At 46.6% G+C, this 26,163-nt stretch overlaps 1 protein-coding gene across 1 annotated transcript; it reads left to right on the top strand.

Annotated features, from left to right (window-relative positions):
• The first annotated feature begins 1,142 nt into the window (after nucleotides 1-1,142).
• HECA (hdc homolog, cell cycle regulator) lies at nucleotides 1,143-19,433 on the top strand. Its single transcript, XM_013004448.2, has 4 exons — nucleotides 1,143-1,191; nucleotides 2,694-3,737; nucleotides 14,113-14,267; nucleotides 17,808-19,433. The coding sequence occupies exons 1-4, from the start codon at nucleotides 1,143-1,145 to the stop codon at nucleotides 17,970-17,972; spliced, it is 1,413 nt and encodes a 470-aa protein (XP_012859902.1). The 3' UTR covers nucleotides 17,973-19,433.
• The last annotated feature ends 6,730 nt before the right edge of the window (nucleotides 19,434-26,163 follow it).

The following is a 26,163-nucleotide window of genomic DNA, read 5'->3' as shown; positions in this document are numbered from 1 at the left end:
TTATTCTAAATTTTCAAATATGAGAGAATCCTACCACAATGTTTGTCCTTTTGTGTCTGCCCCCCCTTTTAACTCAGCATAATGTTTTTAAAGTTACTCTGTAATATCCCATTATGTGTATACACCATATTTTACTTGTTTATTTGTCTACAGGTGCACACCGGGTTCCATCTTTGGCTATTGAGTAATGCCTCAATGGACATTGATGTATGCATACATGCTTGATCCCTATTTTCAAGTCTTTTGGGTACAAACTCAGGATTTTCCATTGCTGGGTCAGATGGTGTTTCTATATTTAGCTTTTGGAAAATCTGGCAAACTTTTCCATAGTGGCTGCACCATTTAAAATTCCCACCAACAATGCACACAATTTCCAAAGAGCCCCATACCTTTCCTGCGGTACGTGTGAGTGCCTGTTTTCCCGATCACAGTGGCCCTAGTCGATAGAAAGTGGTATTTTATTGTGGACTTGATTCATGTTTTCGTCATGACTTATTGGCTGTTTGTGTATCTTCTTTGTAGAAATGTCTGCTTTGTGTGTGTCTTTTGTCTTGAGCACCTGTCTTTTCCAGTTCTATGTTGGATATAAATGCTTTCAACTCAGGTTAAAAATAGGGCTACCCTGATGTCTTCTTTTTATGTAACCTGCCCTCCTGTTATCACTGCCCATCAGCCTGCACCCCAAGGAACCCCGAGTCATCTGGCGCACTCACTTGTTCCGTGACTTGTTATTTCTCACCCGTGTGGTTGAAGCTCCCTCCACCTGGAGCTTCCAGGTTCATACCCCACACCGACACTCAGGTGAAGCTTCTGAGACAACTCGACTGTGGGAGCGTGGGGCCTAGTGGTCTCCTTTAGCTGCTTATGTATAGCTGCATGTATGTATTGTATAAGCTCCTGCATATGTCACCGGGAACCTTCTTGAGCAAGACTAGTGACTCCTACTGGGAGCAGGCCTGTCCTCCAGAGGGAGTACTTGGGATTACCACCGTGGGAAGGTTGGGTGCTTGAGGACCGACAGATAACTTGTGCCCAGGGTCCAGTGATGCTTAACACACAGGGCTCTTCCAAATACCAGTCATGCCCCACTAAGAAATGCTGCAGTTAGAGTCTAGCTCCCGTCTTGAGCCATAAAGGGGGAAATGCCAAGGACCCAGTCCTTGGGAGAGTACTTCATTACAGGCATGGGAAGTAAAGAGAAGCTAGAGAAAGAACCGGAAAATGAAGAATGATAAAATCACATGGATGAGAGGAACTTTAGGGGAGTGGCCGGGATTTTGCACAGTTCTTCAAAAGCCAAGGAAACCCCCAACTAAGGGAGGCACTTGTGGGTCACAGTGACACCCCAGTGTAGGTCCGGGCTGTTGCCTCAGATGGCCTTCCTGCCCTGCCCTGCCTGCCTTCCACTCTCCAGATCCAGCCCTACATGGGGGCCATGGGCTTGGCCCCCTTTCTGTCTCTGGCTTGGGCCCGCAGCCGCTGCATGGCACAGTCCCTCTCACAAAGGACGGGGTCCTGGGCTGGACTGGAACATTCCACCTGGCCGCCGGAGCAGCGCGCTTCTAAAGCCCAAGGCATCTCTCATTTTCCACAAAAAACTCGGTGAGGTGGCATCCATCATTGTAGCCATTTTGCTGTTGAGGACATCGAGGAGTTAGCAGTGACGTGGCTGCTCTGCCGATAAGGCAGCCGGAGTTCAGTGGGGCTGGGTCTTCACCTCTACCTGTTTGGCAGTTTGCTTATGAGCCCGGCGGTCAGGTAGTGATCACTGAAAAGTTTCCAGGATCCAGGTCTGTGGTTCAGAAATGGGATCTCTTGTGTCACCCTGCTTTCTTTCCCTCTTTGGGAACCTGCCAGGCTTTGGGGAGCGCTCGTGGGCCATGTGTTTAACAGAGGGCAGGAAAAGCTCACCGCTGCTGCTTTCTGACCTGGTGGCTGTGGGAACATGTCTCTCTCCCTCTCCCTCTCCCTTCTCCCCCCCCCCCCCCACCCCCCCCCCCCCCCCCCCCCCCCCCCCCCCCCCCCCACCTCCCCCCTTGACCTTCCCTCCTCTCCCTCTCCCTCCTCACCCTGGCAGTGTAATTCTGTGCAGACCAATCCTTAAGTTGATGAACACCCGGGCCACTAGATATCTATCGAACAATGGAAGAGAATTAGAAATGTGGCAGGCCTATGTCTGGCTTCCCTGTGGCATTGAGGACAGTCTAAGCCCCACGATACAAGGCCTTGTGATACCAGCAAGTGTGGTGGCTGTCTCCAGAAGAGAAACTGCTTGGTGCAGTAGCTTCATCACATTCTTTTCTCGTTGGCTGGAATGACTCGGTTTGAAAGGCACGCCGGAGCTCTCCTGTCATTAGGCCCACATCTTAGAAAAACCTCACACTATATGGTGGGAGGTCCTGACGCCGAGCTGGTTGCCCTGTGAAGGATTGGAACTCTGTGCCGCTTCTGGCCTGTCACAAGTAGCAGAAAGTAAATCTCAGCACGACGCCACACCAAGATCAGACAGATGCTTTCTAGTCTTCTCTGGCGGTCATCCCGGCGGCAGGACTCGACACCAGAAGGCTGGAACTTTTGGCTGGCATGGGCTCCGGGGAGGGGGGGGGGTGTTGCTGGCCTGGATCTCTGGCCTGGTGTCAGCTGGGCTCCCCGCGCTGTGGGTGCTGACATCTCTCTCTTGTGTTCCTCCTCAGAAGCCCCCTGTGCCACGCCCCTGATCTGCAGCTTTGGGCGGCCGGTGGACCTGGAGAAGGACGACTACCAGAAGGTGGTGTGCAACAGCGAGCAGTGCCCCTGCAGCAGCTGGATGCACCTGCAGTGCTTCTACGAGTGGGAGAGCAGCATCCTGGTCCAGTTCAACTGCATTGGCCGGGCGCGCAGCTGGAACGAGAAGCAGTGCCGCCAGAACATGTGGACCAAGAAGGGTTACGACCTGGCCTTCCGCTTCTGCTCCTGCCGCTGTGGGCAGGGCCACCTGAAGAAGGACACGGACTGGTACCAGGTGAAGCGGATGCAGGATGAGAGAAAGAAGAAATCCGCGGGGACAGAGAAAAACACAGGGAAGCCCCCCGGGGAGGCGGGGGAGGAGGCGAAAAAGTGCAGAGCCCTGAACAAGCCCTCCAAAGGCCTGAACCACGAGTTGCCCCGGCGGCATTCCATGGACCGGCAGAACTCCCAGGAGAAAGCTGCCAGCGCGGCGGCCTACGGTGCCCGCTCCCCCTGTGCCTCCCCCGGCCAGTCTCCACCCACCGGCTACTCCATCCTCTCCCCTGCCCACTTCAGCGGCCCCCGCTCCTCCAGGTACCTCGGGGAGTTCTTAAAGAACGCCATCCACCTCGAGCCTCACAAAAAGGCCATGCCCGCGGGCCACGTGTTCCGAAGTGCCCACTTGGATTACGGCCCCGTGGGGCTGTCGGTCCACCGGGGGGCACACTTTGACGCGCCCGTGCAGTTCCTGCGGCGCCTGGATCTGTCTGAGCTGCTGGCGCACATCCCCAGGCACAAGCTGAACACTTTCCACGTGCGCATGGAAGACGACGCCCAGGTGGGCCAGGGCGAGGATCTGCGCAAGTTCATCCTGGCGGCGCTCAGCGCCAGCCATCGGAATGTCGTGAACTGCGCGCTGTGCCACCGAGCCCTCCCGGTGTTCGAACAGTTCCCACTGGTGGACGGAACTCTCTTCCTGAGCCCATCGAGACACGAGGAGATTGAATACGATGTTCCTTGTCATCTGCAAGGTAGAGGTGTTTATTCGCCTTGCCTGGTTTGTCTTTGCCAGCAGCCGAGAAGCCAGCGAGATGGAATTGTTTCCATTTGGCTTCATTTCGTTGCTGTTGCCGTCTCGTTGTTCTAGGCCGTCTCGTTGTTCTAGGCCGGGGCGAGGTAACCGGCATGTGCTGCAGCATCACCCAGCTGCGTGGGTTTTGTTTGGGTGTTTTTTAAAACCTGTTGTCAATGTACCGAGCACAGTTGTCCTAGTGGGTGATTTTATGTTTTCATTTTGATGCAATCTGGGAAGAGGATTGCTGGTAAATGCAGTTTCATAATTGGGAGGATATTTAGAGAAAATGGGGCAATCATGTCATTTGTCACAAAATATTTACCTTTGGAAAGTCATTGTGCCCCAGAACCGGTGTTCTTTTAAACCATGTAAACAAAACAGTGGAAAGGAAAGCAGGCATTAGGGAGGGCGATTGTGATTTTAGAGTGTTCGGCTTTTAGGTTCCGTTGAGTGGGTTCTGACTCAGCACCCTGTGGACCGCACAAGGAATCACTGCCCCGTTTCGTGTCATCCGCGTAGTCCTTAGGCTTGAGCCCACTGGTGCAGTCCACCTCGTGGCGTGTGCTCCTTTTCTCACCAATCGGGCACGATGTCCTTCTCCAGACACTGCTGCCCCGGAGAACATGTCCAGGGTCCCCGAGATGAAGTCTCACTCTCCTGGCTTTTAAGGAGCATTCCGGCTGTACTTATCCCAAGATAGGCTTGTTCATTCCTATGCAGCGCATGCTCTATTCAGTCTTTTCCGCCCTGCGCTCTTTGACGCTCCCGAGAGGGCTTTGGCACCACACTTGCCCAGTGCAGTGAGGGCATCATTTGAGTCCCAGACTTATGTTTCCATGAATGTCTGTTGTGGATCCACATCAGATGAAATCCCTGAAAACTGTAGCCGTTTCTCCCGGTGCCTGCGGCTGCTTACTAAAGGTCCAATTGTGAGGACTTTGTTTTCGTTGTAATGAGGTGGAACGCGTACCGGCGGCTGTAGTCCTTGATCTCCATCAGTAAGTTGCTTCAAGTTTGCTTTCCCTTCAGCAAGCAAGGTTGTGCTATCTGCGTATGTCTCTTCCTGCAGTCCCGGGGCCGAGGTCTTCCGTTTCCAGTTTCTGACGTTAGTACTCTGCATGCAGATGGAGTAAGCATGGTACAAAGATAGACCTGTGACAGGAACATCACTTTCCTGGTTCTGCACCACACAGTGTCCACTGGCTCAGTTTGAACAGCCTCCAGTTGGCATATGTGCAGGTTCTGCAGGAGCCCAGTGAAGTGCTCTGGAACCCCCATTCTTGGAAATGCTCTTCTTAATGTGTTAGGATCCACACAGTTTGCAGAGCCAATAAAATACGAGTAAACATTTTTCCGTTGCCCTCTGTTTTCAATTAAGATCCATCCTCTATTAGCAGTGAAATTTTTTCTTCCCATGTCCTCTTCTGAATGCAGTTTGAATTTCTGGCTGTTCCCTGTCAATGTATTGCTACAACCATTTGAAAAATACCTTTAGCAAGATTTTGCTTGTGTGTGATATTAATGATATTGTTTGATCCTTTTTGCCTTCAGTTGGGTTCCCTTTCTTTAGAACGAGTATGAATACAGATCTCTTCCAGTTGGCTGCTAAGGTAGCTGTCTTCCAAATTTCTTGTCATAGTTGAGGAGCACCTCCAGCATGGTCTCCGTATGGCTGAAACGTCTCCGGAGGTATTCCACCAATTCCTGGAGCATTACTTTTGGCCAGTGCCTTCAGTGAAGCCTGGACTTCTTCCTTCAGCACCGTTGTTTGCTTGTTTTTCAACAGTTTCATTGTCATAGAATTCAGAGAGCATACAATTCAGTAGTTCAGTCACATCTTAAAGAGTTGTATAATCATCACCAGAGTTGGTTTTAGAACATTTTTTTCATTCTTGTACTCATCATTATTAGCTTCCCATTTCCTCCCAAACTCCCTTGCCACACCCCTAAGGAACCATTCCTTTAGTTACTGTGTCTATAGAATTACCTATCTTGGATTTCACATACAGCAAAACATTTTAAAAGATCAACCAAACAAACAATAAAGTAAATCAGATAAAAACCTCAGTTGAAAAGAAAGCAGAGAATACTAAAAACTATAACAAATTTAAATGGATCATAAGGGAGAGCAAATGGTAGGGCATTAAATTTCATCTTAATTGCATCTGTAACGATCCACTTTCCAATGTGTTCTGCATGATAGCAAAGCCATTCACACTCTTCGTCTGTGGTCAGAGGGGATTTACAGGGGCCTTAATCCTCATGTATTTCCCCTTCATTCCTTTTTCATCTTCTTTAAACTGGAACAGCTTTAAATTGTGTCAAAAGGGAGATCAGATATTAAGTTATTACATTTTAACCCAACTGTCTGAAAATACCATTGGTTCTTGACCATGCATTACCTCTTTGAATGTTTGAATGTGGACCCATTGTGTGTGTGTGTGTGTGTGTGTGTGTGTGTGTGATAGTGACTGTGGATTCCATCTGTCTTGTGATGCATCCCGCGTCAGTCAGTATTTTGCCCACAGGAGTACCATAGTATCCCATAGTACTGCAGTTCAAGGCGTGTGTTTTTCCTTCCTTCCTTTCAGCTTGAGAAATGCCAAGCATATTTTTCCTTTTGGACTCTCTAAGTCTTCACATTTCCTAATTATACTTTACAACTCATTGAGCTGCCTGTTGAGATCGTACATTAAACTCTTTTTATCCATTATTTTTACCATTCAATGTAAGCAAGTCTATCTATATATCCTGTAATTTACAAGGGAGAAAGGTTTTTTCCCCATAGTATTTAAAGGAAGCAATTTTGATTAGCACAATAGAGGTTTGATAGGCAGAGGGTCTAAGTTCTGAGAGGTGTTTGTTGAGGACATGGATGCAGCCTGAGCAGAGAAACGGTGGTCAGAAAGGTCAGGTTGCATTGCGGGGAACAGAGACTGAACTGCGTCTGGGGCGAGCTTCTAGAACGAGAAATGAGTCGACACAGTGGGTTATAGGTTGTGGAGGCATTCGCAAGCTGTCATAATGAGCTTTTGCCATGTCTTTTATGAAATTATAGGGTTTAGTGTTTGTTTCTAATGTGTAACTTTTTATTTGATGTTGGTGAAAAGATGCACAACAGAATATTCAGCCCTCTTTAGTTTCCACATGCACAGTTCAGTACCCTTGATCGCATTCCTCACGTCGCATTGCCATTCCCGTTCTCTGTACCCACATCTTCCCACCACTGTTGATGGAGACGCACCACCGTCCGCTCACGTGTGCTCTGGCATTACCATTGCCAGTGTAATTGCCAGTTTAAACGTGTGCAGTTCTCCTGGCAAACATTGCTGACTAGGTGAGTTTAGAGTTTACTTCAATGAATGCTTTCAATTCTTTTCAATTTCTCAGACAAATTTGCATAATTCTTCAGTTTCAGTAGATCCAATCAGTTGAGATTTGGTAAGAAATGTGAAATTCTGTCTCATATTTCCCTCTTTTGATAAGGACTTATCTATTGAATCCTTCATCAGAACACTTAGTAACGGTAGCCAGCGACCCTCCAGTTCTCGTCTCTAGGCTAAGCACCTTGGAGTTCATGGAGGCGAGTAGACCAGAAGTCTCGTTTCTTCTCCCATTCCTGGGTCTCCTTCCTCCACTGATCCTGATCGGTGAATCAAGAGCAGTTGCGTTTTGGGTGGCTGCTGGGCAGCTTTTAAGACCTTAGGCAACTACTCACCGAAGTGGAGACTGCAGCAGTAGCTGAAACTGGTATTGGGCCAGCAGACTGAAGAGCTCCGCGAAGCCATCACCCTGAGCCTTCCAACCACAAGAAGGAATCCCATGAGGCGTTTGAATGTAGTTAAGTGGTGTCAGCCTCCTTACACTCCTTTGTGGGAGAGGGGTAGCTATTGGTATAAAGTCATGTGTAACGTTGTGTTTGCTATTTTGCCCTTCCGTTACATCCATCAAGCTACGCAGCTTTTTAAAAGCACAAGATCAAAGTAGCTGAAAGGGGTGGACCTTAGAGACAGAGTCAAGACAGCCTTCAGGGTTCTAGGTGGGAGGAGAAGGGACCTGAGAGGACAGGGTATCTGGCAGATAGTTTTAACAAGAAGGTTCTGGTTTAGGGAACAGGTTCTGTGAAGGATGAGGAGGCATTGGTGGCAGATAAGTGGCACTGTCAAAGACAGGTGTGGAGACATTTGGGTGAGAGCCCTGAGCTGAGGAGAAGGAGGTTGGAATCATTTGTGTGCATCAGGTGCGAGGCAATAATCTGACTTGCAGTGGAGATGTCCAGCGAGTACTATCAGGAAGAAGCATGTGTGCTGAACGATGTGATATATGGAATGGAGAGAGAATGAGAAAGAAAAGTATGTGACAGAGCCCCAGACCCAGACTTTGTGTGTGTGTGTGTAGTTTGGTTGAAAGTTTACACAGCAAAGTAGTTTTTCCATCATTCATTTATACACATATTGTTTCATGGCATTTGTTGTAATTCTCTCATTGTAATCCTTTCCACATCCTGCTTCCTTAACCCAAATCCATTCATCCTCTTTCTGGCCCCTGGCTGCCTGCTGAGCTGTGTTTTGGGGCAAACACTGCCCCTTTGGTCTCGGAGGGTCATGACTCTGAAGAGTATGTTCTCGTGAGCATGAGTGTCCACTTCCTAGACCCTTCTCTGGCTTGGTTCCAAGGAGATCCCTGGCGGGGCAAACTTGGGTGCAACTCCAACTTTGAAGAATGATGAAGGGCCACAGTATCATGACTTCCACTGGTCTCTGTCAAACTAGACATCGAGTCTTTTGATTTAATCAAATGATTGCGATTTAATCATTTATGATTTCATTGTTTGCTCTACATTTTTCTCCAGTGTTGTCTGGGGCCTTCTTTGGCCCCATCAGAATGGTCTGTGGCCGGCACAGTCTAGTTCTTCTAGCAATTCCAAATATCAAGGGCATCGTGGGTAAGAGAATGGAGAGAGAAAAGCTCACCCACTGTCATCGAGCTCATGCCAACTCATAGTCACCCTGTAAGACAGGGTAGAACTGCCCCTGTGAGTTTCTGAGACTGTCACCCTTTACGAGAGTAGTTGTGTGTCTGAATACACATATGTGTACACACACATAAAATAGAGGTGGTGTTGAATGCAAGGCAAGGTGATTTGAGAAGTTTGAGTAGTACTTAGAAAGTCTGAGATCGGGAGTTCGATCCGAGTCAGGAAAGTCACCTGAGCCACAGTTGAGACCCGGCCATGAGCCTTTTCTTAGTGGCCCGTCTCCGAGAAGTCTGCTGTAGTCTGATGTCATTCGTTAGAGCATTTTAGACTCAAAATAGAACGATCTTGTTGCAGGCTGCAGGATTCCCCCGGCTGTGCCTGGCGAACTGCTGCTGACGGAGCCCACGCTGGGTTTTCGGTGTGAGGTCGCTCTCGTGGGGTGGTGCTCCCTTGCCCTGTCCTTCCTCCTCTTTCCGCTTCAGTTCTGGACTCTTCCTCTGAGCATGTATCTTTGTTCGATTTGGATCATTTGTAAAGATCACTTTACTTAGGCAGTTGCCCTTGGGCTTCACTACTTTGAACCACACGTGATGGTTCTCTCTGGAATCCACCCCCTGTACTCACATCGAACTCATGTCTGTAGCATTTGAGAAACGCTACGTTCTTTGTGCTTGAGACAATGTGTATTAGAAATGGAAACAGATCTAGAGACTCAGTCTGGGCAGTAGGTCTCATGAACGGAAGTCTGGGCGTTGCCACTTAGACAAGAGACTTAAACTCTCTAAAGAGCTTCATTTCCTCTTGACTAATGTGGGGACGACAATCGTGTCTGCTTCCTGGGGTTGTGATGAAGGTGATGTGAGATGATTCACACAGGGCTCAAAGCACAGCACCGAGTCACAGGTAGTCTGTAACAGGCATTTGTCACCACTGCCAGCAGCACCTGGCTTTTGCAGCAACCTCTGCCCCCTACCCCTTCCTAGCACTAGCCTGTGCCTCTGGATGTGTCAGAACTACAGTGAGTAGGTGTAGGAGGAGACTGGACCCAGAGTGCCCCAGAGCCGGGGTGGGTGGTACTGCCAAGTAGTCCTGGTCACTCTTAGCACCCTCGGCATAGAGGTCCCCATCTCGTGATGTCCTTGGCTATTGACATGCACTGCCTGTTCATCCAGCACACACTCCAGGGTGCTTTCCACGCCCCCCCCCCCAACATTGTACAAGATACCGAGGCTACAAAGGTTCCTTCCGTCATGGGGAGGCAGAGCTAGGGAGCAAGTGAGATGGAGGGGTTCCCTGTGAGCACCACGGACCCTTTTCTAACAGGTAATAGGCAGGCTGCTTCTTACTGACAGTTGAAATCCCTGGTCTAACTGGCACCGGGAAGCACGTCCTGAATCAAGCCACCTGGGAGAGAGGGTTCTGGTGCTCTACTGGACTACAGAGCGGCTCTCTGGTCCCCAAACAGAGCACAGCAGTGCTGCTGTTACGCATCCCACAGGCCGGTCCTGGATGCTCTCAGACCATCTGATCCCTGGTTCTTCTACAGAAGCAGTGAGATGTTGGTAAATGAGAGGAGAACAAGGTTGAGCCACTTGGTGACTTTTTCGATTCCAGTAAATAACAAGACATTTAACTTATTTTTAAAAACCACTTACAAGAAAGATATAATTCTGGTTCCTAAATTAGATGTGGTGACGGTGCAACAACTTCGAGAACAGTTAACATAGTTCTGGCTGTGGTATAATTCTGGGCTATCAATACCAAGACAGACACTTGACTGTTCTAGGATGGGACTTACCGGAATAGAGCTTAGACTCTAAAGCCCCCATTCCTGCCAGGCTCAGTTCTCCCCTTTGGTGTGGGGCCATCTCTCGGTCATTCTTACTGTGTGTTCATCTCTTCAGGGACGGGCACCCGTGATCACTCCCCAGTGCTGTTTGTCCAGCCTCCCTCTGCCACACATAGACTTCTGAGCAGAAATTCCCTGTTGTTGTTGTCAGGTGTGACGAAGGTGTGTCTGGGTCATTTGAATGCATATGCTCTTACTATATAAACTTAGCAGCACTTTTAAGAACAGTGAATTGTTGTTGTTAGGTGCCGTCAGGTCCGTCCTAATGTACAATAGAAGGATGCACTTCATGGCCCTGCTGCGTTTTCACCGTTGTTAGGTTGGACCCTATGCTGCAGGCACCGTGTCAGTTTGTCTCCTCCCGTCTACTTGCCGCCCACTGCCCTACTTTATCAAGCGTGCTGTCCTTTCCAGGGACTAGTTGATCTTGGTCATAGTCCAAAGCATGTGAGAACCGAGGCTCGCCATCCTTGCTTCCAGGACACATTTTGACTCTACTTCTTCCAAGACAGGTTGATGGGTGGGTGCTTGCACGCCTGCAGCCCCGGGTACCTTGAATATTCTTTGCCAGCACCGTAATGCACGTGTGTCTGTTTCACTTTGGTTTCCTTATTCGCTGTCCAACTTTCACATCATGTTAGGTTAGAGAATGCCATGGCCTGGGTCAGGTGAACCTTAGTCCTCAAAATGACAGCCTTCCCCTTAAACGCCCTAAAGAGGTCTGTGCAGCACATTTGCCCAGTGCAGTACGTCACCTGGCGCCTAGATGGCTGCTTCCACAGCGCTCGTTTTACATTTAAGCAATGAAATCCTGGACAACTCCAATCTTTTCTCTGTTTATGATGATGTTGTCTGTTGTGAGGATTTGTGTTTTCTTCACACTGAGTTGCAATCGTACTGAAAGCTATCGTCCTTGACCTTCAGGAGCGAATGCTTCAAGTCCTCTTGCTTTTATGTTTGTGCCATCTGAATACTGAAGGTTCTTAATACGTCTTCCCTCAAGCTCGATGCCACATTCTTCTCCATATAGTTCAACTTCTAGTATCATTTGCTCCACATACATATTGAATAAGTGTGGTGAAAGGGCACAGCCCTCATGCACACCTTTCCTGATTTTAAACCACGAAAGATTCCCTTGTTCTGCTCGGATGACTACATCTAGATCCAAGTACAAATTCTGCATGAGCACAATGAAGTGTTCTGGAATTCTTCTAGAGGCTAGCTATAGTTTATCCATAGGCCAATGCATTTTCATAGTCAATAAAACACAAGCAAACATCTTTCTGGTGTTCTCAGCTTCTAGCCAAGATCCATCTGATGTCAGCAGTGATAGCGCCTCACTCTACATCCTTTCCTGTTCCAGTGTGAGTTTCTGGCAACTCGCCACTGATTTAGTGCTCCTTCATCTGGTTGAAACATTTCTATTGGTAATTTAGTCAACTCCTGGAACCTTGATTTCACTAAGTGCAGCCTGGACTTCTCCCTTTGATATCATTAGTTATTGATCATATCTGAATCCGCGTAATGGCTCAGTGCTGACCAGTTTATCTTGGTACAGGGCTTTGCATTCTTTCATCTTTTTATGCTTCCTCTGTCATTCAGCATTTTGACCATGAAATTCTTCAATATTGCAACTCAAGACATGGAGCTTTTCCTGCGTTCTTTCAGTTTAAGATATGCTGAGCATGCTGTTCTTCCTTTGGGGCTTTCTAACGCTATACACTTTTGCACGTTTCTTTAGAATGCTTTTACGTTGTCTTGTTTAGTGCCCTTTGAAATTTGTTGTTCAACTTCTTTACTTCTTCAGTTTTAATGGCACTTCATCCACATGTCATACTATTCAGTAATTCAGTCACATCCAGGCATCACTAAAATCAATTCTAGAACATTCTCTTCTTCCTGTACTCATGGTTATTCATGTAATTATTTTTTACTTCATCATTTCTTCCATTTGCTTTAGCTGCCCTGATCTTGTTCAAGAGCAAATTTCAGAGTCTCTTCTGATCTCCACCTTGGTCTTTTCATTCTTTCTTATCTTTTAAATTACCTTATGCTTTCTTCGTGTCTGACATTGCTGATGCTCTCGAATTGGTGTCAAATCTGTACTTAAGATGTTCTTGAAATTGAGGTGGGATATACTGAGGGTTATATTTTGGCTCTTGCAGACGTTTTAATTTCCAATGACTTCAACTGGAAGTTTGAGAGAAACAATTGAAGGGCTGTTCCACAGGAAACCCTGTCCTCATTAGCCCCTCATGGCTGCTCTGCCCACAGATGTAGCTGTTGTTATGCCTGTGGATTCCATCTGGCCACATCTGTGTGCATAGTCGCCGTTTGATGTTGGAAACAGGTACATTTGATGAAGTTATTTGTCTTGCAAAACTTTAGCATGTGATCTCCACCTTTGTTCCTGCAACCAAGACCATATTTTCTAAGTACTGTTCCTTCCTCTTTGTTTCCAAGTTTAACATTCCCATCACCAGTAGTTATCAGCACAATTTGATTGATGCTAGAACAGCTTCAGACTTAAGCTGGGAGAGTTCTTCAAGTTCACCATCACCCGCTTTAGTGGTTGGTGTGTCAATTTGAAGAACAGTTGTATTGAGTAAATTTCCATGTATGTTTACAGATATCCTAACAGCAGGGCATCAAGATAGGCCTTGAAATGTTCTTTTTGATGATGAATATGATGATGCCGTTCCTTTAGACTTTGTCATTTTCAGCATAAAGAACCATATGATTGTCGGATTCAAAATGGCCAGACCCGTCCATTTCTGCTCACTAAGGCCTGTAGCTTGAGCTTTATGTGTACATCCCACGTTCCACTTACATACTAACAGATACTTGCAGCTGTAACATCTCATTTTGAGTCATGCCTCCTAGGTACACGATGGTCCTGAAAACTTGACTCTACGCACATCCTTGTGGCTGGTTTGCTTTGAGCAGGCAGCTCTTTCTCAGCCCTGTGTTGAGAGCCCCCAAACCGAGGGGCCCATCTTCTGGCGTCGTTTCTGACAGTGCCCTGCTGCTAAGCCATACGAGTCTCAGTGTATCTGCTGTCTGTAAGAGTTTTAGTGGCGCATCCCTGACAAGTGGACAGCTTCTTCATTCTTTGTAGTTTGTTGTTATTCTGGACGCTCCGAGGAAACCGGTTCACCTTGGGTCATCCTGCGACTGTTTGAAATATCAGTGGCACAGCTTCCAGCAGCACAGCAGCATAGATGCCACCGCGGGAACAGCACACTGATAGACACGTGGTGGAAAGTGAATTGAAGCCTTCAATAGCTTGAGCTTCAAATCTACCTCCCATGGACTGTAGTTAGTCTTCCGTCATTATTCTAAAAGGGTAACTTAGCAACATGTGGCATTGTGTACTTCGATGTTTTCGTTTATCCAGATGATGACATGTCTGTTTATAATTGCTAGATGGGGCCTTGTCTGCCCCCTTTGGAGACAATCCGAGGTTCCGTGATGGCCACTCAGCATTGTGTCTTCTGTGCACAGGGAGACTCATGCACCTGTACGCAGTGTGTGTGGACTGCCTGGAGGGGGTGCACAAGATCATCTGCATCAAGTGTAAGTCCCGGTGGGACGGCAGCTGGCACCAGCTGGGCACCATGTACACCTACGACATCCTGGCCGCCTCGCCCTGCTGTCAGGTTGGTATTGACCCCTCCCGAGGGAGCAGAGGTTAAGACCGGGGTTTGACCTACGTGAGCCTGATGAGTGAGGGGCTGTGGTGTGTGACTCGGGGTGGGGTTGGGGCCATGGAGAAGAAGCTCCAGAAAGTGAGCCGAAGCTGCTACAAAGCCGTGCTGGCTGACTTCACACATCGAGCTGCAACCACTCAATGGGATTGAACCGATGCCTTGGCGGCAGTTCCATTTCCGAGTAGAACTGTGCTCTTTCAAGCTGTCCAGGCCATGGCCTTTCAGAACTAGACCCCCAGGCCTTTCTTCCGAGGGCCCTCTAGTTGGGTGGGAAACGCTGACTGTTTAGTTAGAAGGCAAGCACTGAATCATTGTGCTCCATTCATGAACAACTCCCATGGAGTCACTCAGAATATTGCAGAACAAGATATAAATCATGCCGGGAGAAATCTCAGAAAAATAAGTGTAAAAGAAAATTAGGTTGCAGAATAGCAATATAGTATGTTTTCCTTTTGAAAAGGGGCTGTGAACCTGCCACAGGGCGTCTCTGGGAGGTGCGGGGACAAGCCGTCAATTCTCCTTCACAGACTTACACTTTCTAGTGTTTGGTATCGTGTATCAAGACCAATTTGTTTACAAGAAAGTGGAAGGTTTACTTCGCAGGCAGGATTTTCTTTTTGTGCCTGTGGAACAGTGAAGCTGCCTGCCTTGCGAGGTGCTTAAAATGGGCGTGGACCGTTAGTAATCCTGACAGTAATCCAGGAGGCGTCTTCTATCGCTCTGAGAGCATTCACAACGGAACTGTCATCAGAGAGGGAGGGAGATCTCACATGTTCAAACCCTGAGATCAAAAGGGCAGCATGTACCAAAGTCAGCGCTCAGGAGGGTCAAAGAACCAAACTCGCTGCCACTGAGTCGCTTCAGACTCGGAGAGCCTGTGAGACAAGGTGGAATTGGCCCTGTGGGTTTCTGAGACTGCTTCTGTGATTGCAATAGAAATCCTTCTCTTTCTCCCGAGGAATGGTGGGTGGTTTTGAACTGCCCGCCTTGGGGTTAGCAGCGCTGTGCGTAACCACTCCGCCACCAGGGCTCATCTTGGGAAAGGAGGAGGAACGGAAACAGGAAACACAGGGAGTGGAATGCGGGGGATATTATATTGTGGGAGTTGCAATCCGTGACATGAAACAAAATGTGCATCTGGATTTGAATGGAAAACTGTCTTGCTCTACACAAAGCTTGACCGAACTCACGATAAAAAGCGTTTTTTGAAGAACCAGCAAAACCATTCTCTGTCAGCCCATAAAAATGTGAGGCTATTGAGTTAGAATCATTCGGTGGCAGTGCGGGTGGGGCAGGGGAAAGCACGTGTTGATGTTCCTCGAGGTTCCTGGGTAAGAGTAATTGCCTTTGCTTCTCATGGTCCACACGGAGCTTTTACTTTAAGTACTGACTAACGTTTCAGTCACCACATGGAGGCCCTGGGTGGTGCCCGTGGTTATATCCCGACTATTCGCCAAGAGGCATTAACTTGACAGCGCTAACAACATTCACTGCATAGTTTAGTTTGACTTTCAAAATGAGCGTGCCTTTATTATGATCACCTTATGCGGAAAATAAAATGTCTCGAATGACGTTTGGCATGGCTGGTATTCTGACTGCAGTTGGCCACGAGGGTCCTAAGTCCTCGTGCATGACTTGCCCTTTTGACTCCAGGTTGGTCTGGTGATTCTGACACTATCCTAATGCACCGCACCCATCTCCAGATTTAACTGCCCTTGGCATTTAGTGTGTCATGCCCTCGAACATTCATTTCACTGGAGTGACCATGCCTTAGTGCCAGCTCTCCCCCCTCCACACACAGCCCAGAGGTTTCGCTTTTCAAGACCCAGAGTCATGAAAGAATGCATGGACGAGTTAACGTTACAGCTGGAGATGACACCCCCCCACCCCCCACCCCGGCCCCCTGCCCTTCCAGGTTTTACACCCACACTGGAGGCCAGAGAGTGCTGGGATTGGGTCCAGCCCAGGGCCAGAGCCTGTTGTTCCCAAGCTGGCCTCCCCTCCTGCCCCACTGAGGGCCAGTGGGAGTGCTTCCAAATCTTCAGAGAGAAAAGGTAGAATGGCATCCCGCCACACACAGCAAATTGGTACTCACTCTGTGCTGCTTCTCCCTCACAGCATTAAAGCCGCATCTTTTGTTTCTGGCCCTGAACGGCAATAGACACGTTCGGTCACTGTTTGCTTTTATAAAGACTCAATTAGATCAAGTCACTGTAAAGATACACACCTTATACACTGCTGAAGAGTCCAAACAAGTTTTCCGATCAGACTTTGAACCCAAAGGAAGCCGTGCTAATGACTAGAAAGGAATAGCCAATTAAGGAGGTGGATAAAGAGGGGTTTGCCCAGATCTGGCTCTTGATGTCATTTGGAGGGATTTGTTGGTTGGAGGGCTTCCCAGCCCAGGTTAGAGAGTGTCTAGAGCAGTGGTTCTCAACCTGTGAGTCAAGACCCCTTTGGGGGTCGACCAACCCTTTCACAGGGTTCGCTGGATTCATAACTAGCAAAATGACAGTGATGAAGGAGCAATGGAAATAATGTTATGGCTGGGGGCTCACTGCCACATGAGGAGCTGCATCCTGGTCTAGTGGCTCTGGAGTCAAGTACCGTGCTTTAAACCCCAGCTCTGCTGCTTCCTTCCGGGATCTGGGGCCTGGTACCTAACCGTGATGTGCCTCAGTTTCATTATCAAAGTCAGATACCACTCCCTACTTCACAGGCATTTTAGGCAAACAAAATGCCATGCTATTTTTCTACTACCTTTTCGTAATGGATGGAGATCGAGCTGGCCGTGTGTGATTTCTGGCCATTTACTAAATCCTCAGACGTCCTACTGTTAGGTGGAGGTTGGGCATGAATGGAGATGCAACATGCTCTTTTGGGTTCCAGAAAGCCCCAGGATAAACTTCCAGACTAGGCAGAAAGATCTGGCAACTTGTTTCTGAAAATTAGCCAGTGAAAACGGTATGGATCACACAGACCAGTGTCCCAGTAGTGCCAGAAGATAAGCCCTCCCTGGATTGGCAAAACAAAACGCCACTGCCTTTGATTCCATTTTAACTCACAGCAACTCTATATGGGGTGTCTGAGGCTGTCAATCTGGACAGGAACAGAAAGCTTGAGCTCTCTCCCCAGGAGCAGCTCCTGGGTTTGAACTGGTGACTTCTCAGTTAGCAGGCCCAACACCTACCCAACAGTGCCCCAGAGCTGGCCACGTATTTGCACAGCGACAGTGGGTTGGAGCATCTCCAGACTTGTGCAGGTGGGCAGGACGGGGCAACCCACCTTCTCGTGTGGGGGAGGTCACTGGGAGTTGTAGCCAGCTAGCTGGCAGCTGACTGCCCTCTTAGCTTGTGTAGACCCCGCTTTTGGCCGTTGAACTCTTGGTCCATTTCCCTAGAGGACAGTCACACACACTTGTTTGGGTGGCCTTTATAAGGGGAGCAGCCCTGCGCGCCTTGCTGACGTGTGTGTCTGTGTCTCCGGCAGGCCCGCCTGAACTGCAAGCACTGTGGGAAACCGGTGATTGACGTGCGCATCGGGATGCAGTACTTCTCCGAGTACAGTAACGTCCAGCAGTGTCCGCACTGCGGGAATCTGGACTACCATTTCGTGAAGCCATTCTCCTCCTTCAAAGTCCTCGAAGCTTATTGATGACAGCTTTGCTTTAGTAATAGCTATTTTATTGGTATTCTTACTTTATTACGTATCTTTTATAGGGAAACATTATGTGACATTCATTTCTTCTCTTCTTTGAAGGAGAGTGACTGTGTGTGTGCCACTAAAATGGACCCCCCCCCCCTTGTGCGCTGATTCCCGGGTGTCTGTCGAGGTTTGACCGGAACCCACACGGGTGGTCCTGTGAGGTTGGGGTAGCGGGTGGTTCCCCATTGGGTGGAGTCTGTGCAGCTTTAAGGTGGGGTGAGGAGGACGGGGAGGTCCTGGGGGCTGAATGCACAGCCGGGGCCAGGCGAAGTGCTCCCCATGGTGGTCGCTGTCTGAAGACAGGCAGCTCTTCCAGGGACCCTGGGAGAAATAAGTGACAAGTGAATGTAAACTGGTCCCTGGAGAGCCGAGTGTGTAGCAGATTGTCTGGGCTTAATGCTCTTCAGCACGCTGATGTGGCGGCGGCCTGTGCTGAGAGATTGCTTGATGTGGGCCATGTGCCGTGCCCATCACTGGTGGAATCGATCGCTGTTTTTCTGTACTGAAGATGTTGCCCACATGACAGGACAGAGAGAGGCTGTTTTTGTGACAAATAGTTGTAGGGAAGCTGACCAGCATCAGAGTTCATTTGGAAATTTGGAAACGGTGCTCATGGATCCAAGAGGATTAATCTCTCACTTGAATTGCGCCACTGAAGTTGCCAAAACAGCTCCAGGAGGAGATGCACACCTCGTGGGATTTGGGTGGTCACGATTGATCCTTGTCACTGTGTCCTTTTGTCAGCTCTGCTCCCACGTACACGTTATAGCCACAGACCCCCAGTGGGGAGTTTCACCACCAAGCACTGCCCCCCAGCATCATCTCCCCATGCACTACCCTTTTAATGCTGAGAAGTGCAAGATTTGACCAAGAGAGAAAGGGAACGCTTTTCTTTTTTTTTGGAGAGTGCACATGTGAGAGAAAGCGAAGGAAAAGAATAATTTCAATATTGTTAAGTGTGTTTCATTTTGAAAAAAAAAGCAGTAATCATAACAATAAGAAAAAGCACATATTCCTAAGGTCCTTACACCTTCATGAGTTGCCATTGAGCGATTCAAGTCAAAACAATCCCATGTGTGCCCACCTAGGCACTGCATTATGTTCTCAGTGGCTGCTTTCTTTTGTTAGGGGGTTGCCTGGCCTTTCTTCTGAGCCACCTCAAACTTCCACCTTTCAAGTCCGCAGGCATACACGTTAACCCGCTAGTACCTTTTCATTGGTGAAAAAAGGTGTCACTAGATAGAACTTGATCAGTCAGATCATTGGGCTTTCCAAAATTCAGCCTTTTGGTGATTTAAATCAGGCCACCCCATAGATTTATACAGTTGGAACTGGAATGTGACTTATTCTTAAAAATGTGTCTGTTAATTTCAACTATGTACATGCTAAGAGAATGTGGAACATACCATGTTTTATGAGTCGCCACATTAGATGTTTTTAATTACTTATTTGGCGGCATACCATTTTTTTCTTTGGGGAAACTGGCTCTTCGCTGTGGAAGTGTTTCCGGCATCACCATCATTTCTATGGCACCGAATCCTGGATGTGTGGTTTCAGACGGCACAGCACTAACGGGCCAGTGCACCCACCGATCTTCATCTCTCCGTCTGGGTGACTGTCAGTGGTTTGCTGCAGCTGGCTTGGTGCTTGATGATCTGAAAAATATTTCGCTGTGGGTGAGATGCTCCAAGTGCCCGTGAGAAACGGAGCAGCAGCAGAGGTGTGCTGGTGTTCGAGGTAACTGAAAGAGGGGTATAGACGGGCCCTTGCAAATGTGTCTGCCGGGCGAAAGCTGCCATCGCGTGTTAGCTTGTTCCTCGCTGATCCTCTCGTCTACCCAAATAGAAAAATTGTAAGTTTCTCTGGTCTCTAGAATACATATTGGATTTTATTTCTGAACTTAAAATATTGGTAATTCTGTTCTTTAGCCCAGCTAAAGTTTTATCATGCTACCTGTGTATATTGCCTTGAAACTAGAGTTTCCCTATAAGGCTGCATTCAGCAAGTCCCTCAGTCTAAAACAATATGGGTATTGTGTTTGCCGCAGTAAATATTTTTCCCCATGTCTTGTTTTCCATAATGAGACTTCACTGCAATTGGGCAGATTTTTCTCAGGTCCTTTATTTTAATGATAAAATTAGAATTTTATAGATGCTGCAGTGACCTGAAAAGATGGGCCGAGGTGTCAGACCTGAGGAGATATTTTGCCGTTAAGGTGTTATGTTCTTGATTAAAAGGGAAAATTTGTCTGCCTTGAGAATAAAATAAAACTGAGTCTGCAACCCTGTGAGATAAATCTCATTTTGAAATTCTGCTGACTTTAGGGCTTTCCCCAAGCTTTCTCAAAACGCTGGGTGCTGAGTACCTTGATGGGAATTGGAATATGTCAAGAAAGATGATTATTTTTGTAGGTGGCTAGGACATGAAGGGGTGTTAGTCACCCAAGAGAACCAATTTCTGCTTTCCCAGTTTTCAGTTCAATAAAATGACCCACTTTTAATAATTTCAAATTGATTTTTCATCTACTCTAATGTTTGTTCTTTTTAAAAAACATCATTTCTCTTTAGGAGTTATTACTTTGAGCAAATAAACTTATCTGCTCAATTAGTTAACATCTCTCGGTGAGGAGAAAGTGACTTCCTGGGGTTGGGCACTTTCTCGCTAGGTCCATTCAGCTCCCCACCTGCAGCAGTCAAGGTGCTGAGCATGCACCTTGAAGGAGAGACTTTGTGTCCTGGCATCAGGGCATCGGTTACTCTGCCCCAATTAAGGAAGAGCTTTCCCCAGACACCCTTTAATTTCCAGTTTTTGTTAAAACTTTGTTTTATCTTTGTTAAATCTTTCTGCATTTAAAGTATTTTCTTACAGTTTGGAGAAATTAATTCATCATGAAAGAATACTAGCTGTCAAACCAGAACGCTAGCACGTGTACTGACAGGTCACATGATACATCATCGCCAAAACTAACTGGCTACCATCTTGGGTTTAGTCCTGCAAGACCGGTGCTTCAGCTGAAGTCTCGGCTCTGTGCACAGGTCACTAACTCCTGCCAGCCCTTTGCTTAGCCTCAAGTGACAAGCAAGCCTTAACTGATTTTCGACAGAAGCTGGAAGGAGGTTTGCAGAAAGTGCTCCTGGTCACCCTTGCAGTTCCTTACCCAATGGATGCTGCCTAACCCAATCCAGCTCCATGTCTCCTTGACCTTTTTATTATTCCAGGCAATTGAAAAAGCATATCACCAATGGCCGCCATGAAAACCAGCTCAAAAACGCATTCTTGTCAGTAAAGATTTCTTGTCAAGATGTCTGGATTGCACTTTTGTTGAAAGAAGACGGTGTACATAGTTAAAGCGTGTTGATAACCTTGAAACCTTTGGTTATGGGATTGTGTGTGGTGTTAGAGGGCTTCTGTGTGTGAACCCCATGTGTTAAACAAAAGTAAAACTTCAGAAGCTAACATTGTACCTTCTCGAGTGTGCCACTTTCTTTCTGGGGTGGACTCCAGGGTTTTTATCGTGGGAATTTTCTGCTCAGAAAAGAGAGAGAGATCTTGGAAGGTGTCTTCTCACTCCAGGTCACCATTTCAAAGTCATTGCTGCGGCTATGGAAAGTATGGACTTCCCGTGCAGGTTGGAAATGGTGTGATGCATGTAAACTTCACAACAGAGGAAAAGCTCTACAGAAAGGAATTCATTCCATATTGGTAGCCCCAAATGGTGGTTTCCCATAGGGGATTCTGCCAATCACCATATATACTTGTGTATAAGCCGAGTTTTTCAGCACATTTTTAATGCAGTTTTTGTGGTAAAATTAAGTGCTTTGGATGATATTTGGGTTGGCTTATATTCAAGTATATACAGCAGATAATCCTGCCCTACAAATTTTTTCACTTGGTGCCCAGGCCTGTAACGCTTACATCTTAAAATGAATGTATGTGATTGCATCAGTAAACTTCTTGCTGGCTTTTGTGTACTGTGATAAAGCAGAGTTTATCCTTCCAATATCTCCATACAGTTCATTTCAGATACCATTCAATATCATTGGAAAGTCACAAAAGTCTTAGACCACAGGGCAGTATCAAAATGTGGGTGAAGAAAGCTCTTTCATGCTCTGCTAGTAACAAAAGCCTGCCTTACCATTGATTTATTACAGACGCCTGAGGCGTAAATTTTATTTTACTCATTTTGGGAGACTTGGAATATTGTGATTTCCACCCACCAGTGTAATTTATAGGAACAAAATCCTATTGCAATTGTAAGGAAAACACAAATCTTTCTGCATCAGAAAGAAAAAGAGAATGAAGTTTAATGGAAGACTATTCTTCTTAGTAGTTTGCATTTCTTTGAATCTTGGTTAAATTGCTTTGGTAAATATGGTAGCAATTAGATAGCTAATCATTTGGGTTATTTTTCTAGTATTAAATATAGGAGGAAATAAAAACACATGTCTGCAGCTTTGTGCTCTTAGCTCTTTACATGTGGGATAAAAATCTTTTTTTCAGCTTTGGATTTATTCTTTTGGACTTTTCTTTGGGAATTGAGTTTACAGTTTACAGAGTTTCAACAATGCACACACCTTTGGTTTTGGTTCCTTGCCGTTCATTGTAGTCCCCACAGTGTAACATCCCATTCCACTTCTTCCCTTTGTTTCCTGTTTCTAGTCCTCCCTTTTTTCTCTAATCCTTCAGAATCTTGTCCTTGGTAAGTACCGCCTTTTTTACCTCAAATGCTTAATTATTCAAAGGTGTACATATGTACCTCACCAGTGTTGTTCTCCTTAGACACCTGTCTGTTTGGCTAAAAACAGCCATTGGTGGATTCAACAGGATTAAGGCCATAATCTCTCTCCATCCTCCCGATAAACCCGGTCACTCTAAAGGTTTTATTGGGTTTTATTCCACATTTTTCTTCCACTCTGCCCAGGACCCCCTAATGGGATCCATATCAGAGCAGTTGGCAGTTGTAGCCGGGAACCCTCTAGTCTGCACTTAGGGCGATGAAGACTGATGTTTTTGTGGTCCATGAGTCCACTGGACTAATTGCTCCCACGTGTGTGATTTTCATCACCCATTTTTAATCTGGACAAGGAGAGACCAGGTGTTGGACCTTAGATGGATGCTGACAAGCTTTGAAGACCCCCCAGCTACTACTCCCCAAAGTCAGCTGACCCTGATGTCTGCTGAGACTGTTTCCTGATCGCCCACACCCAGTGCCTCATCCCTCAAATGGTTTGTCTCTCTCTAGTACATTCATGCTTGTATTTTCAGCAGATATCCTCTGTCAAACTGATACATCTTAATGGATGTGGTAGTTACATAATCTGGTGTCAATTTGAGACTCTTAAGAGTGAAGGGGTGGAGTTTAGCCTGTCAATCAGGTTGTAGTTTGATGACCTCATTTGGAGGCTCCACAGAGGTTAATAGCACACTGGAGTCCAGATATGCTTTCTCCCTGTGAGAAAGTCCTGTTGACAAGCCACATGGAGCTATGCTGATGGCAGCATGGAGCTATGCTGATGGCAGCCAGAGCCTTGGAGTGGAGGAGCCACGTGGAGACCCATGCCAGCACTGAGATGCTTCCACCGCCTCTGGATCCCTAGGATTTTCCACCCACTGGCCTGTGATCTTCCTGCATTTGGCGCCATTGTATATGTTGAGTGAGTCGGAAGAGGATTTTATACATTGGTATTGGACATATGGGCTAAGATCGAACTTAAGGACTTGATCTGGACTGGGTTGGGATGGTTTTTTTTTTATATACAATTACTCTTTGAAATAAAGTTCTCTATTAACACACATATAAGTGTGTCTGGATTTGTTTCTCTAGTCAAACTGGGTTAAGTCGGTGGATATACTCATTTGGGATAAATCTTACATAATGAATGTGAAATACATTTGGAGGCAATCAGGTACTATACAGATGTGATACTTGAAATATATACATATAGTTGTTTTAAATCATTTTATTGGGGGCTTGTATAACTCATTACAATCCATTCATTAAGTAAAATATTTCTAAGGCAGATTCTTTAAGTGGCAACTTTGAGCATTGTACTACTTAATGTAAGCTGGATCTTGAATTGCTTATCTTCAGACAGCAAACAAAAATAAACAAAGCACTTGTTTCTTGGAGTTCAAAAGGCTGCTATCAGTACTGAAACGGAAGTGGCCCCTCTGGGGCCATTTCCTTATGATCAACTCAATTGCCAAATGGTTATGATTCATTTGGTTAAGTTTTATATCATTTTGAATTCTAGTTTATAAGCCATCTAAGGATCTCCTCAGTGAATTCAGTTTCTCTAACAGTGGCAATATGATAGCCAGAGAGATTTCAGAATTCAGAGTAAAGACTCTGATTTTTGTTGTATCCCCTTAATGATTTGTTAAAATGTTTAGCTACCTTTGTTTAAATATATGTTTTTAATGATAAATGGTGGCTCAGGACACTTATACCTAAAAACTTCATATAATCAAATAGATGTGAATTCCTTTACACTGTCCTCAAAATTGGGGTTAGATAAATATTTAACTAGTTCTTGTTTCAAAGTGGAATATTCATACAGGGATCTACATATAATCTCCTCCCTGGGGGACAGACAGTGGAGAAGTGGGTGAAGGGAAATGTCAGACGGTGTAAGATATAACAAAATAATAATTTATAAATTATCCAGGGTTGATGGGGGTGGGGGGGGGGCGGGTGGAGTGGGAAGGGAGGGGGAAAAAGCTGATACCAAGGGCTCATATAGAAAGCAAACATTGGACTTTCAGGAAGATGGCAGACCAGGAGACCCACTTACTCTGAGAGCTCTCTCGAACAAGGTGGGTTCGGTGTCCAGATAGCCGAGTGGTAGGTATTCCTTCTATCTCTTTTTTTTTTCTTTGCCCACTCTCACTATTATCACTTCTCTTCTCTCCTCTTTTATAGCTTCTCCTTCCTTCTCCCTCCATTCTTTTTCTTTTTCCTCCCCCCAATTAAAAAAATTTTTTAAAAAAATATTTTTAAAATTTTAACTTTTTCTTTTTTAATACTAAATAACAAAAAAGGGGGGGGGGCGGCTGCTAAGGGTACCCTGATAGACCAGGTCAAAGCAGTCAAGAGGCACTCACAGAGGCCACATCCCCCACTCCTTTCGCTGAAACATCTCACCACTGCTGGTCACCAAGCCTACGGGGAACTCTGCCTACACAGCAGTCTGATACATCCTTAGAGTAGGTCAAAGGCAACCGCCTAAGAGAATCCCTAACAGTAACACAGATAAGGGCCCCCTGGCCTCCCAGACACATGGGGCCTATGAAAGGATCGAGGAAAAATCAACACGCCACATCACTCCCAACAATAAAAACAGAGACAAAACATAGTAGCAGAGCTAACGTTTCTCATAGAAAAAACAGATACAGGTCTGCCACAGAAGGAAATCTTCAGAAGTCTGCTGGCAGTAATAAAGGAGCTGAAGGAAGCAACCCAGAACAAGGATGCAATAATAGAGGAGATGAAGGCCACAATAGAGGGGATGAAGTCCACCCACCAAAGGGAACTGCAGGAGCTAACAGAGGAGGTAGCAGAAGCCACACACAAGGTCACAGAATTTACGATTAGGCTTGAGGAGGCAGAGAACCGTATCAGCGACCTCGAGGACACTCAAAGAGAACTAAGCAACCAAGAAAGACAGAGGAAAATTAAAGAAACAGAAGATAGCTTGAGATTAATGACATGCTATGAAGAGGAATAATCTTCGTATTATCGGTCTACCTGAACTCAACACAACACACAAGTCAACAACCAAGATAGCAAAGGAATTCCTGGAAGAAAACTTTCCCACCCTAGCAAGGGAGAACCAGGTACTCACTCATACAGGAAGCAGAAAGGACCCCAGCTAGACTAGACCCCAAGAAGAACATGCCAAGACATATGATAGTAGAAATATCCAACTTCGAGGAAAAAGAAAATTTTACGAGCAGCAAGAGAAAGGAACACAATCATACAAAGGAGCACAGGCAAGAATATGCTCAGCCCTATCAGCAGAAACCATGAAGAGGAGGAGAGAATGGAGCAACATCTTCCAAAAGCTGAAGGGAAAAAACGCCTCCCTCAGAATCCTGCACCCTGCCAAGTTATCCATTAAGATGGATGGTGAGATAAGGG

This window comes from Echinops telfairi, unplaced genomic scaffold (assembly GCF_000313985.2).
Source record: "Echinops telfairi isolate 266 unplaced genomic scaffold, ASM31398v2 ScPeMD7_3533;HRSCAF=4204_0, whole genome shotgun sequence".
In the NCBI taxonomy this organism is placed as follows: Eukaryota; Metazoa; Chordata; class Mammalia; order Afrosoricida; family Tenrecidae; genus Echinops; species Echinops telfairi.
The sequence above is the reverse complement of the archived record's forward strand: the minus strand, read 5'-3'. Positions and strand labels throughout refer to the sequence as shown.